Source organism: Equus przewalskii, chromosome 15 (genome assembly GCF_037783145.1).
Source record: "Equus przewalskii isolate Varuska chromosome 15, EquPr2, whole genome shotgun sequence".
NCBI lineage: Eukaryota > Metazoa > Chordata > Mammalia > Perissodactyla > Equidae > Equus > Equus przewalskii.
Window position 1 is genome coordinate 14,274,750 of NC_091845.1, and position 15,451 is coordinate 14,290,200.

At 37.5% G+C, this 15,451-nt stretch overlaps 1 protein-coding gene across 10 annotated transcripts in view; it reads right to left on the reverse strand.

The window, feature by feature from the left end:
* The window catches only part of CNTN4 (contactin 4), an 874,157-nt gene that overhangs the window by 29,325 nt on the left and 829,381 nt on the right, over positions 1-15,451 (reverse strand). For all 10 annotated transcript variants that reach the window (XM_008518912.2, XM_070576725.1, XM_070576728.1 and 7 more), the window contains one exon: positions 115-290. In XM_008518912.2, the coding sequence (XP_008517134.1) occupies positions 115-290 (176 nt within the window). The remainder of the gene's footprint in view (positions 1-114; positions 291-15,451) is intronic.

Consider the following 15,451-nt stretch of genomic DNA (forward strand, 5'->3'; position numbering starts at 1 on the left):
CATCAAAGAATAACTTTATATTTCTTTTCAAGTTAGTCTAAATAAGTTGAATCTGTTTTGAGAAGTTCAGCTGCACACTGCGTTTCCTGTGGATAGTTTGATATTAATACTTACCCCTCCAACTCTTTCAAAGTGGTCCCCATCTTTGTCGAAGTCAATCAGGTGTCCATTAAATGACCAAGTGAACACAATGTCTAGCGAGTGATCATGTGTTACCTGGCATGGCAGAACAATACTTTCTCCAACAGTGACATCCATGCTGGAAGGGGGCACCATTACCCTTGTTGGATCTGGAGAATGAAACAAAATAAACAACAAAGACAGTGAGCTTGTGCAGAAATAAAATGTAGAATCGAAGAGCAGGAAATACTGAGTAGTTTTGCTTTCTTTTTTTCTTAGGCTGTGACCAGCAAACCTCAGTCATCTGGGAAGCTCCGATTCAGGCTAGGAGGTCATTTTTAATATGAAAAGATGAAAACACTCATTATGTGAAACTTCCACAGAGCAACAGAACTCAGCTGGGGAGCACTGAGGTCAGATCTCTGAAGACACTCACGGAAGGCTTCCTTCTGGCAGCCTGCTCAGAAATTGCCTCTTTAAAGAGGTTTTCCTATCTCCCCAGTTTCACTAGAAAGCAATATTTCAGCTGAGTGCAAACAGGAAAATTCATGTTAATTTGAAGTTTGTTGGGCTTTCTTTTTCCTATTATAAAAGTGAAAAATGTTTAGTATGGGAAATTTAGAAATTTCAGTAAAGTTAAAAGAAGGTACCAAAAAAAACCCCCCAAACGAAATCTTACTTACTCTCTTACTGTCCAGCAAAAGCCTTTATTTTCATTTTGGTATAATCTCCCCTAGTCTTTTTGTTTCGTAGTTTTTCAGTTGTTTTGTTTTGCATCATTGTAAACATGCTACACATATGATTTTTCTGTCTTTTTTTCTCTACTTAATATAATATTGGGTATGTTTATATCTTTATCCACATATTTTTATAATCTGCATAATGTGCTATTGTTTGCAGTTTTAACAATTTTGAAACTGGCAGACAATTTAGCAAAATTTATTGTAAATATAATTATTTATTATATTTAATTAATACTTAATGAACATCATTGACAAAATGATATACATACATTACTTTAAAATAAGGACTAATTCATTTTAATTAATTAATTAATTAATTTATTTAAGGAAGATTGGCCCTGAGCTAACATCTGCTGCCAATCCTCCTCTTTTTGCTGAGGAAGACTGGTCCTGAGCTAATATCCATGCCCATCTTCCTCTGTTTTATGTGGGACGCCTGCCACAGCATGGCTTGACAAGCGGTGCATAGGTCCGCACCCAGCATCCGAACTGGAGAACCCTGGGCCACCAAAGCAGAACAGAATGTGTGAACTTAACTGCTGCGCCACTGGGCTGGCCTCCTAATTCATTTTTAAATTCACCCTTTACATTATAGTTTTAATTGGAAATGGAATGGGCTTGTTTAGCTGAGACAGCTTATAAACTCCAAAACTACTTTCACACACAAGGAGTCTCTTATTTTTCACTGCAACATGATTTCCTAAATGGTGTTATAGAGTTCAATGGTGAAAAGCAATTTGAGCTAAAAATAAAGGTCACATAAGTGCCTAAAGAATGAAATTCTGAATTCAGCCATATTCCAGAAATTTCTCTATACTAAACCAAACCATAACAAAGAAGACTAATCAAAAGCAAACAAAACAATAAAAGAACATAGATTAATTCCCTTCCATATTCACAGGATTCTGTTTCAGGCTGTGGGGTATATAAATATTTATTGAGTGAACCTCTTAGACTAAAATCTCACCTGGGAACTTTGAAACTATATCTTATAGGAGACTTTTGATGGGTCTTACTTTCCAATAAACCACACTAAAATTTCCTCTTTGAAGAGAGTATTTAAAACAGTTTTTATACGCTTTTATCCAACAATGGAAAGCGAATATCTCAGGTCATTAGAAAAGAAAAGTCTGTGTCCATAAATAGATTCCAGTCCAGTGGTGGGATGTGCTTTTGCTGTTTTCTGAAAATAGGATAAGACGATCAGTGGACTGATATGCTTTCAGTCTCTGTTGAATGAGTGATGCCCACGAAATGAGGAGTGGAAAACAGGTACTGCCAGCTAAGAAGTTATGAGAGGGGAAAGCTTTCAGTTTAAAACCTGAGGTTTTTGCAAATCACATAATCAAAAACCTGCTCTATTGATTCACTGACCTGCAGGAATAGATACAGATTAAGATTTTTTTAAATGAGGGAAGGAGTTGAGAGCAAATTACCTTAGAATAACTCTAAGCAAAAATCTAGGAATAGCTCCATTTTGACTTAGTGTGTCATTTATCATTTTTTATTTTAAATTTTCCTCATCTATAAAATGAAGACTGGAAAGTATAATTCCTGGCTAAAATTATATGTGTGTATGGCTTTCATTGGCAAGATGTCGCTTAATTCTACTTTAAACAGCTGTCCACTTATTTTGCAATTTATATTTTCATTTTAATGCACCTTCATTCATTTGTCGATTTATGCACCAAGCATGCATTGTGTGTTTCGTGGATAACATTGTCCTGGTACCAAGAGAGATACAAAGGAGACTGAAGGATAATAACATTTGTAATAACTAACTGAGCCCCTTAGGTTCTAGACACCGTGTTAAGCTCTGTACGTGGATTACTTCATTTATTCTTAACAAATAAGTGCTATTATTGTCCCTGCTTAACAGATGAGGGAAATTGATGCCTACGAGTGGTTAAGGAACCATCTATTGTACTATACTATAGCTCCTCCCTTCATTTAGCCGATAACATAATATCCATTCACAAATCATCCAAAGAACAAGTCTAAGGGCATAATACAGCAATTTGCACTCTTGATTATCTGTAATCAACTGAAGATATTTAAATGCAGAAGGAATTCAAAGGCGGCCATGGGGTGAAGCTAGTTTCAGAGGCCTTCACCGCAAGAGTAATGAAGTTACTGCCTTAGACTAGTAAAAGGCAGCGATGATTTTATGCCTAAAATGCTGGCTCTAGCTCTAAGCTCACACATCAGACTTATGAGTGTAGAGTCAAATGTCCAGTCTCAAGTCCTTAAACATGTCTTGGCTCCCTATCTCCTGACAGCTTCTGGGTGAGCAACAAGGACTTGGCACATACCCCAAAGCCTACAGTCATTTGCCATTCCAGCTCACATTTTTAACTGACATTTGTTTCATAAAGAAATGTTCATCTCTTTATGCACATGTAGGGATCTGGGACAGATTTTATTATTGGTGAACTCAGCTGCCTGTTAACCAAGGACCAGAGAAATTCTCTAAATCAAGGATTATGCTGGTATGGTTGCTGTGCTGACAGCTGCTAATTCATTAATTTAGCACTTGTCACCGATTCATGTTCTGAGCCCTGAGGTAGCAAGAATCAATGCAAAGCAAGTCATGCACTGTACACACACCAGAGAAGTCTCCTTGGGACTAGAGAAGATTAAACTAAAGAGGTTCAAAACCTCATTAGCTAGTTGGTTTTCTCAAATTGTATGCTTCTTCAGTACTCCTTTCTGTGTTGTGAATTCTCATGCTTTTTTCTTGATTAATTTCCTTAAATTTGAATACAAACTCTGTATGCAAATAAACAGATGGCTTCTTCAAAACAAAACTGTCTCCCCTCCTTTGGTCTTAATTCATCAAGATCAGGAAGAACCTATATTTACGACTTCTGTTCTGAAGAGTCACTCCAGCTATTGTTCTGTGCATACAACTCTCAAAGGCAATTAGAACTCAAGTTGTAGAATTGATGTCTGGATTTGGATGTAATTAAATAGCAACAATAAATAGGGCCAACAACACCCCTAGCTTTCCTGCTTGTGGTTGGTTCATCCTGTGGAGAATGATAAATTCAGAACTACAGAGAACTGATGCTTAAAACATATATATTTACCAAGTGCTTAACCCATCTAGAGTAAAAACAAATATTCTTTTAGGTTCTATAGTGTTTTCTATAATATATAAAGGACAGAAGGTACACTAAGTGCTTTGTTCTAAATATCATGCCAACGATGAGAGAGAGCATTAATTATTAACCACTCTGTTAATGATTAGGCCAACAATTAGATGCATAAATTATACCACATCATCCAAGTCATATTATATTCTGACTTTCAGTGTTGGTGGAAAGGCTTCATTTAGAACTTTTATTATCTGCAAAAACAAGTGCCTGTGGGTTCGTAGGATAAGAATTCCATTTTAATGTTGCTTTCCCTATACCATATCAACCCTTCCATTTCAGTTTATAATTTCTTTACTTTTCACTCACAGTGCCGAGATATTCACATAGTGCCTATCAGGAAAGTACTTAATGTGTGTTTTAATCATCTTCATTCAAGGAAGGGACATGTCCTCTTTTGTTCGCAAATTTCTTACTGTAATGGTCTTCATGATGCCTTTCAGTCAGGTTGTGTCTTCTTTTTTATATTAATTTTTATAGAGAGAATTTTAAAAATGGGATTCTTCAAAGACCTGGAGCTAGTCAAAGAGCTGACAGTCAGGTCACCTCAAATGACACAAGAGGGACCGGACAGAGAACTATTTTCAATAATTAAATGCCACAATAAGGACCTTTTATTAATGATCACAATAAACCTGGAGGTAGCATCTCTAGAGATGAATTTCAGCACTCCCTAGTTGGTCCCATTTTTCAATAAAAATAAAACCAGTGTCAGATGAACTATATTTATCAATTCTGCATAAAATACACATCTAAAAGGAACATTAGATCTAAACATTAGATGAGAATCAAGATTCACAGTAATTTCAAGCTAGACCAATTCTTTCATTTAGGATGAAATTTAATAGGCATAAAGGCAAAAAGCTATACTTAAAAAAATCAGCTGTATAGGTACAGGCTGTAGGAAGACTGGATTGGCAGTTCACGTGGAAAAGATTTGAGTATTTCTGTGTCAACAGGGTCCTTATAGCTGCCAAAGAAAGCTAATAGAATCTTAGGTTGCATTAATAGCATGTAGTATTCCATTCTAGAGAGGGAATAATCTCGTATGTTGCATTAATGAGACCACAGCTCACTAGGAACATCCTTTGGATTCATTGACAGATCACTGTACCTAGGTTACTGAAGGATCTAATAAACATATAATAGCTAAAATAACTGAAAATATTTGGCACAAGAAAGAAAAATTAGAGGAGAAATGATAACGGTCTTTAAATATATGAAGGGTTTATAGGCAGAAGATGAATTAAGCTTATTTTGTGTTGCCCCAAAGGAGAAATCAAAGAGTAACTAACATCAGGCATATTTTGGCTCCACATAAGGGAGAACTTTCTAACAATTTCATCTTTCCAACAGGGAAATGGACTGCTTAGGAGAACATGAATCACCATTTCTAGAAGTATTCAAGTGGACATGGACACCATCAGAGAGGGGACGTCAGGTTACACTGAAGGCCAATCAGACCAGATGACATCTATTTTCTCTTTGGAATAGTGTACGCCTCCAAGCCACCTCCCCAATGCTTTCCTGGGCGCTCGACTGGCTAGTGATCCTTTCCTTTTGTGAAGCTCGTCAGCATTAACTGTCTGTTCTATTTCTTCAATATTAAGCTTGAGCATTGTTTTGGAATATCACTTATATATATCCAGTTTCTCCCCTGTAATCAGATTCCTGGGGGTCAGGGACCACATCTTATACTTTTATAAATCCCTGGTGCCTAGCTCTGTCCCTACTTATGAGAGTAGGTTAAAGATAAGTTGTTGACCATCTGTGAATGGTAGTGTTGGTGACTGATAAAAATAAGTCCCCAATCCTTGAAATGCTGAAGCTGTTGTGCTATATGCTTCTTATTATTTAGCCTGACTTACATTGACTATAGAACATAAAAAAGAGTCACCTAAGAGTTCACTCAGCACTCCCTGTGCAAACTCTGGCCCTTCTGCTGTGCTCATTATTGACTTTTGCCTCTAAGGCCACATTTAGGACTTATTCTTTTCTTGCTTTAAAAAAGAAATTTAATGGGGCTGGCCCTGTGGCCGAGTGGTTAAGTTTGCGCACTCCGCTGCAGGCGGCCCAGTGTTTCGTTAGTTCGAATCCTGGGCGCGGACATGGCACTGCTCATCAAACCACGCTGAGGCAGCGTCCCACATGCCACAACTAGAAGGACCCACAACGAAGAATACACAACTATGTACCGGGGGGCTTTGGGGAGAAAAAGGAAAAAAATTAAAAAAATCTAAAAAAAAAAAAAAGAAATTTAATTTAAAAATAATTTATTTTGAAATTATTTCAAACTTAAAAAAAGTTGCCAGAAAAGTACAAAATACTCTTTCACCTTCACACAGACCCCTCCATTATTAATATTTTGCTGCATTTGCTTATTTCCTTCTCTTTCTCTCTTACATATTATATATATCTCTACATAATAGATATATATCTTTATATATAATAGATAATAGATATATAACATGATCTATAATATATTTACCCATTATCAGTCTTTTACATACATAATATATATTATCTATTATATATTTATACATAATATGACCTATAATATATAATTATTTACCCATTATCATTATTCTCTTTCTGAACCTTTTGAGAACAACTACAGACATGTCTCATTACCTTTAAACATTCCAGTGTGTATTTCCCCAAATAAGGACGCTTTTCCAAGAAGCAGCATACAAGCCTCGAAACAACTAAATCAACCCTCTTACATTACTACTATGCAACTCAGATCCCATTCAAAATTTGCTAACTTTCTCAGTAATATCTCTTTATCTTTTGGTCCAGGTCCTTAACTAGGAATGCATGTTGAATTTAATTGTTATGCTTCTTCTGACTCCTTCATGTTAGAACATTTCTTCAGTTTTTCCTTCTCTTTTAAAACCTTGACAGTTTTAAAGAAGATCAGCCTTACATTCTATAGGATGACTCTCAACCTGGATTTATCTGATGTTTCCTCATGACCTGATTTCGATTGTGCATTCTCAGCAGGAACACCACTGAAAGGCTGGGTAGTATCTTCTAAGTGCTTGGAATCAGGAGCTATGTGATGTGACGTGAACTTGTCTCAACACAGATCATGTTAACCCTGATCACCTGGTCACACTGGTGTCTGCCTGGCCTTTTCACCTTATATTTACCATTTTTACCCCCTTACAACTGATTAGTATTTTGTGGGGAGGTATTCCAAAATCACGCCAATATTCTGATGCTCACCAAACCTCCACCCACCAGCCTTAGGATCCACTGAAGACTTCTGCCTGAATCAACCACCTCTATGATGGCTACCAAATGGTGATTCCCTATTTCCATCATTCCTTCTACATACACTAGTTGACAGTCTACTTTAGGAAGTGCTTTCCTTAATTAATTAATTTACTTATTATATAACTATCCTGATGAAATAAGATATATTCAATGTATCATGCTCTAGATAATATCAGGCATGTATGTATTTGGCATTTGTTTCCAAGTCTTTATTTTAGTTATAGTTATTGCTGTTTTGGAAATTCTTTAGACATTTGATTTCTTTTAGACATTCACTTTTCACTAAGATTCGCATTCTATTGAGCAGCAATGCCTGTGAATTGAGAACTTAAAAAGATTTTAAAACAAACATAGGCTATTTTTCTCTTTATCTTCTCTCTCTTTTTATTAACACAATTAAAATACGACTTTGTCGTTTGAAGAAAGGAAGAGGAACCGGCTGAAAAAACCCAATGATTTTATCTTGGCTAAAGACAAGGAAATCTGCCCTTTTTAGGTAGTGGGAAAACACAGCCATGGTGTAGGGCACTTTCACGTGTCAAGGGTTTTAATCGATTCATGCCAAAAAGCACTGCCACGTAGTAGTACTGTGACCTGGTTCTTTGAACAACTTGTGCAACTTGACAAATGACATCGGAAGAAAACACAAGGCAAATTCTGACCCCAGTTGGATTGAGCACAAACAGGAGCCTTCTGTAAAGCAATTTACAAATCACCCCTGAGCAGAATGCTTACCAATCTATTTTCAAGGACTAGGGAAAAAACACAAAGCAGAGCTGTTTAATAAGCTTGACTGCCACAAATGGAAACTGCTATGCACAAGCCAATTGAGGGCGGCCAAGTATAGGTACTTGGGAAACAAGCAGCCAAATAATAATCAAAGTTATTAGTTTTGCCTGGTCAAAATGTGTAGCAGAAAGCACCTATTTAATTAAGAAGATGACTCTAATGACACCCAAATGCTCTTGGTTGCCTTTTAGGTCTTCGATAGTTAGTTACAACTATTAATAAGGAGCTTTTGTTTTGTCTTGTTTTGATTCTCAATAGCAGGTTATAATTTGTCTTAAAATCATTCATGGTCAACTCATCTGCTCTTATTTTCACCTGCTACCAGGGAAAGCAAACCTCGGTTTTGGATTTGTGCCAAGTTTCAGTAGCAGGGTTTCTCAGCTGGGATGTCTTTCCAAATGGAAAGAATTTTCTTCAGGTGCCTAAGCTTCCATTATGAATAAGAATACTCCTCAAGCAAAGTAGCAAGCAATAACGGGGGTGGGGGAGGTGGGCAGGGGGTATGTTAAATTTACCTTCTCACAATTTCTTTGTGATGCTTTCTTTATGATTTGAAAGAAATGATCTCAACAGACTCTCAGAAAAGACTATTCTCATTGACAAATTAAATAAATTGTATCAAGTCAAGGATAATTAAAATTACTACTCTATGGCATTTTCGTAACTGTGTTGGAAGACAAAAAGAATGAATGGGAACCACAGATATCTTTTAACCATGGAGAAACATTTTCATCAAATAACACTTAGAACTCTTTCTGTTTGAGAAGAAGGGATTACAGGCCTGTGTCTTTTAGCTACTACACATGAGTAACTCTTCCTTATGAGTCACTGGGCAAAAGAGTCCCAAAGAAATACCATTAGTGTCAGTGAAACAAAGTAAATCCCATTACAGACAAATGGCATAATGAAGTCTTTGCTGATTAAAGGAATATATTATTGCAGCTGATGGGCATCTGGCTGCATCTACTATCAGGTAAGAGAATATTTACCTAAACTACAAAAGAAATGAAATGTACACCTTGAGGCAAGGTCCATAAATTCCACAGACAATGCCTCTATTGTCATTAACATACAAAGTAACAACCAGGTGCCTATCCACACAGCTTGCTACATGGGGAAGGATTAATATCTGGTCAGTAGGTGGTGCTGAAACCTCAGCAGAAGGAGAAAGCATCCCTCCTTTCTGCTTATCCTGCTCCTGTCAGCAATTTTCTACATGTTTTCAAATTCCTCAATTTAAGGATTCTACATCTTGGGAAAGAGGCAAAAATTCTCATAATCTAAAGCAGTATTTCTTTGTTTGCTTACAGATTTGAGAGAAGGTCATTGAGGAGCATATGAAGCTTAAAACAGAGGGTCTTACTATCTTTGTGGACATTCTTAGCTACCCTCCCTTTATTTGATGCAGGAAGGATTGATTTATAAAGCTTTCTGCAAAACAAGATCAAACAACCCACCTACTCCAGCAGCCTGGTCCACTATTAACTAGCTCGTCTGGGGGCTTGTGTATAATTGCAAGTGAAATTTTCCCTGAAACCCTTCAGGATGGACAACTAGTAACAGTTCCTAATGCCCCGCAATTGTTGCAATGCTCCTTTGGTGTGTGTGACAGGTGAGACATCATGAGTTTAGCTAACTAAAAGAGATTCTTCTTCCTGTTGCGTTACATGCTTCAGAGTGTGATCTAATACACAATGAAACTTAAAGGAAAGAGAATGAAAATTAGGAGAGCCTTCAATTAACATTTTGCTACTCTTCTTCATTTTGAGGAGAAAGAGGCAAATAGTTGGCAAGTACACTCTTGCAGGGAAAAACTACTTTCTGGGGTAGATTTTGCATCACTGCACATTCAGTCCAGTCTTCCACACCAGAGATAGGGAGACTTTTCTTTCGATTGAGAGTTGCTGACCCAAAAAGAAAAAAATCATCTGAGGGTCAGAGAAGTATAAATCAACTTAATTTAGTTTATTTTCAGAGAGGTGTTTACAATTCTTCACGCCTTTTAACTTAGGTACAGGGGACATAAAAATCTCAAGATATGTCACACAATTTAACACTTAGATCTAATCTATGTAGAGGATAGTGGAGATGAGGGAGCGTGGGAGAGCAGGGAGAGGGAGAAAAGCAGGTGAAAACACAGAGACAGAGCAAGAAAAGCAGAGGCAGAGGGCAGCAGAGTCCCTGTTCCACAAACACAGAAGAGATTCCACACTGAATAAAGGACACTCACACCAAGAGGAAGGCACAGCGCCACAAAAGAATCTTTAGAAAGTGAAAAGGCAGTCTTCTGCAGAGTAACATTCCATTTTGTGGTTTTTAGGATATTGAAATGGAAATCTTTGTTGGACAAGCTGCATCTTTATAAATACAATCATTGACAGGTAAACTGCATCTTGCTACTTCCACCTAAAGATGGAATTTAAGTCAGAGTTCTGGTTTGAGTCAAAGTCCCACATTTTCCACTCTTCATTGACTTCTACAATGTCTTCTACAATGATAACTGATGATGATGATTATGTGAAAATTAACTGATGGCATGATTATTATGTGAAACACTGCAGTGCTAATGTTGTCTGAATATATGGAGAAATGGTCAGCATTAAAAATTGGTCAGACACTTCACAAAGAGATTTATTAAGGGCAAAAAGAGAAATAGCTTTCCGGCCAGGCAGATCTTGCTTAATTGAAAAAAAAATTAACTACTTCCTCATTTCAGAAACATGTCAGTTACTTGAATTAAAAGAAACAAGCAAAAACTTCTAGGGGTGTATGTGCTTGTATGTGTGTGTATCCAAATGTCTATTCCTCAATAAATCTTTTTAAACTTTACAGGAAATGTACTCACTTCCTAGATTTTCCATTAGAATCTAACAGCTCACTATTGGTAGTGAAAATAGCGAGGCAAGACGCTAGCCTATGTTATAACAAATACGTATGTACACATTATTTGTGTAGCTTATGCTAAATCCCTAGGGTATCTCTCTGGCCTGCGGTGCAACAGAGTTTTGCAAATTGCTGCTGCATCTAATAGACCAAAACTCACAGAAAGATATGAAAGAAAAATCAGTTCATTCATTTGTTCAAGTGGGCAAGATATACAAGTCTCATGGCCCTTTGCATTTGTTGATTACCCCACAGTTTATAAACAGTTTCTCATCCATTTCCACAACTCTCCAGTACCTTAAGATAGGTCCCACTGGGAATTGTTTCTGCCTCAGGTAGAGAAGCAAATAGGCACAGAGAGATTGTCTTGCATTTGGCCACTATACCAGGACCTGCTACTTTCCTCAACTCCAGAAAGCACCATTCACATAGCGAACAATGTTCACTTGTGCAACATGTCGGCCAATAGAACATCTTGCCATTTTTTCCCACGGGTGGAGGCTCCCAAACAATGCTGGAGGACCCGAAAGAAGCTGGATACTCAGTTCACTGGAAATAAGCCCAGGCCCAGAGCTCCTCTCAGAAATGGTAACTGGGAGTTATTTTTCACAGAGTAAAAGACTTTCTTTTAGCTATGCTTTGATGTGAACATAGGTTTTGCTAAAAATATCAGCATGATGAAATGTATAAAACACTCTATTTAGTGTCTTTAAAACCTAGTTTCCAGGTTTATCTATATAGCATTGATTAGGCGTGTAACCACCAAGAAGACATTTGACATCTCTGAGCTGTAGTTTTCTCATCTGTAATTTGGAAGTGATGGTATTTGGCATCCCAGGATGACTAAGAAATTCAAACCGGGTTAATGGATTTTAACATGCTTCATAAACCATAAAGTGCTCCCCAAGTGTGAGATACTATTACTGTTACTAATGATGCTGAAGATTTCCTTGGGAAAAAAAGGAAAAGGAGAGATTTATTTTGAGGATAAGAAGAGGGTGACATTCTAAGGGAAAGAGCTCACTGCAGTAAGTCACGGTTCCAAGACAGCTGTTGGCTGCTTAATAAAAGCCAGTGAAGATGACAAAGTAATTTCTGGTTCAAGCATGAATGCTCAAGTATGGGAGTTTATGTTCGATTGCCAGATGCTTCAAGCTAGCAGCTAAATCCAAAGACACCAAAGACACTTCATGCACCAACAATATCCTGCCCTCTCAAGTCAGAAGACTGCATAAACACACATTCCAAAAGGAAAGGACGTCACTGGAAAATTACCCAGGAGGAGAAGTAACTGTGAAACTGATGAGAAAGGTGGCAAATTCAAAAAGAATTGCTAAACCACTGGTTAGAAAAGGAGATAAAACATGAACAGAGAAAATGCAGCATCTATAGGGTTAGGTGATAAAAAGATAATACTGCTATTTGCTAATGATGAAGACGACATTCCCCTTGAGGCTGCTAGAGGTTATATTTATTTATGACTTTTGCAAATCTGTCAACAGAAGATTTATTGTGGGTGATTTAAAAGAAACTGTTAAAATATTTACCTTTATGATTCTAACCCAGAGTTAAGGTTGCAGTATATTTATCAAGGTGGTCAAGTAACCTGTTTATTAAACATTTTCCATATTGTTTTGTGGTAACCTGGTAGATCATTTATATCAGGAGAAAAAAGAGAAGAAGTAGACTTCTTACTGATGCCGAGTTCCTGTGGACTGGAATTATCATTTCAGGTTCTTGTGAAATGGGGATGGTACCATGGTGGCCACCATCACCGTCATTGAACACCATCATCATTATCATCATGGCAGCTTACGTATAGTCTATGTTTACCATGTGGCAGGATCTGAGCAAAATACCTACATTTATGATCGCACTAAAATATAAGCATCATGAGGGCAGAGAACATGTCTTTCATATTCAGCATACACATCTTACACATAGCGTAGCTATTGACACAATAGGTGCTCAATAAATATCTGTAGAATGAATGAACTGCTAGCAGTTAAACTTCCTACTCCATGATACAGGTATGATTATTATCACCATTTAATAGACAGCGAACCTGAGGCTCCCTTAGGGAGGCTAAATATATTCCCCAAGGCCACAGACCTAATCAGAGGGAGAAAACAGGTCTTCAACCCCAGGTCTGGTTGACTGGAAAGCCCTTTAAGTTACTGATTTCCATTCCAATGTGACTGCAGCTCACTGCTCACTTTAATTCATTGTCAAAGAGGCGTTTGGGTGGCTGCCAATGTTTAGGTCTAAATGAGCTTTGCCTAATTCTATTTTTATTCTGATAGAATGTGACATGATGTGTTGGAACCAGAGGTACTTGCAGGAGTCAAGACATAAGAAGGAGGAGGAAAAAATGGGAATCCAGCGAAGCCCAGCAGGATGAGGTGAGAACAGGATTCAAAAGAAGCGGCTCTGGGAAAGCCAAAAAGGAATCATCAGACTTTATTGTCAGATGCTCGCAAAGGTCTCAGTCATCTATGGAATCTAGCTCCATAAATGGAGGCTCAGCTCAAGGGGAGGTGAAAATATGTCAGTTTAAAACATTTCCAAGTTTTAAAAAAATTCATTTCAAAGTATTATATATTGGAAAATTGGACCCCTTGAACGACAGACAGTTTTGTTCAGGAATTAAAAAGGTGGACAGGGGAACCAGACTTCTCAAGTTTTAATTCTTATTCAACTACTTACTGACTGCGTTGATCCTAGGGAAGCTATCCCATTTCTCAGTGTCTCAGTTTCCCAAGATTTAATGGGAATAATAACATATACCTTGGATACTTTGAGGATTAAATGAGTAAATTAATATAAAGTTTTGAAAATAGAGCTTGCCACATAATAAATGTTAGCTGTGACTAAGAATCTAGCAGAAACAAAGATGCGTCCACATTTCAGAGTAAATGCCCAAATCCTTACAAGGGCCAACACCGCCCTACCTGATCTTAACTGATATTTTTGTGGAAGATAGAAATCCTAAGTAAAACAACCTCTTTCAGGTTCTTTTAAACCTGAATCTGTCTGAAGATTTTTAGATATAACTATCTGTTAGCTAGATATCCTGAAGGTAGATATCTGTACCCTGCGTATGCAAACTGAAAACTGCTATCTAGACTCCAATAGCAAGAGGGTGCAGATTTTCAGTTGAAAGCTGCTCTTACAGACTAGAAGCGGATTAAGAAAGTGGACTGTGGAGTCAGAAGTATCTGGATGCAAATTTTAGCTCTACCACTCACTAGTTGATTATGGGTAGGTCACTTGACTTGTAAGTCAGTTCATTTGTTTCTTAACTTGCAAGAGTCCTATGGCTGCTTATAATATGACTAGAACATTTAAAGTGTTTGATACAAGTTAGGTATCATCATTGTCATCATCATCACCATTGTCATCACTGAGTTCACTTTTGCCTGGGTCCATGTGTTGTAAATGCAGGAACTTTAAAAGAAAAACAGCTTCCCCAAACATGTAGAGATTGAGGAAGAGAGTGAAAAATTTATTTAGAGAAAAATGTTCATATAAATATCTCCAAAGAAATATCGTGGGTCTCTAAGTAATGACAAAATCTGCTTCAACTTTATAAGGAAGCCAAAGAAAAAATGAAATTGACAGCTACTAAAAATGATAACAGATTCTCAAAACAATTTGCTCCTAGTGAAAGTATCAAAAGGAAATTATCATTTTACATAGATATTTCTTTGCCAGAACAGTGTACAAACACCCAGAAAAATAGCACAGGAGCTTTCTTGCTCATTTGCCAGGGCAATACACCAAGTTTGAAGACGATCCCCAGAATGACATCAAGTCGAGAGATTATCATGCTCAGTGTATCCACATCCCAGGACCTCCATTAAGTCTCTGGACATCATCAGACACTGTGAAAAATGCTGAAGACAGGACAATATGACCCTGAGCTGAGAAGATTAATAACCGGTGAATAACTAAACTAGCTCACTGATAGTTTGCTATGCTGATTTCTACAGCTATCTTAATGGATTATTTGAGTAGTTTATGGGGCATGGCCAAAAATATACCTCACTGAGGGACATGAAAGGTCTAAACAAAGCTTAGCTGAGCGGTCTTTGCCTTTTAAACATAGAATCTTTTTAAATCTTTGTTTTCCCCTCTTGCCTTCTATTCTACAATTCTCTAGAAGCCAGAAATCACACAAGGACTAAGAGTTACTTTTGGGAGCATCAGCACAAATTCCCACAGATGCTGTAAGATTGCTCACCTCACAGAGTCACCCCAAGTCACACTGCTTCACTTTGTACAAGAGATAGATGTGGGGAGGTGGGGTACCGAACTACTGACGGGCAACCTGTTCTTCAATAGGAGTCAGTAGAATTTTCCAGTAATTAAGAGATCTGGATTCCAATACAGAGGGTGTACTTACATGATGCTAAGCATCTATTTAGAATCCTCCTTGTTAGTGGCTGGGTGTCATGCACACCCAATCCCTGTTTCTTTTAC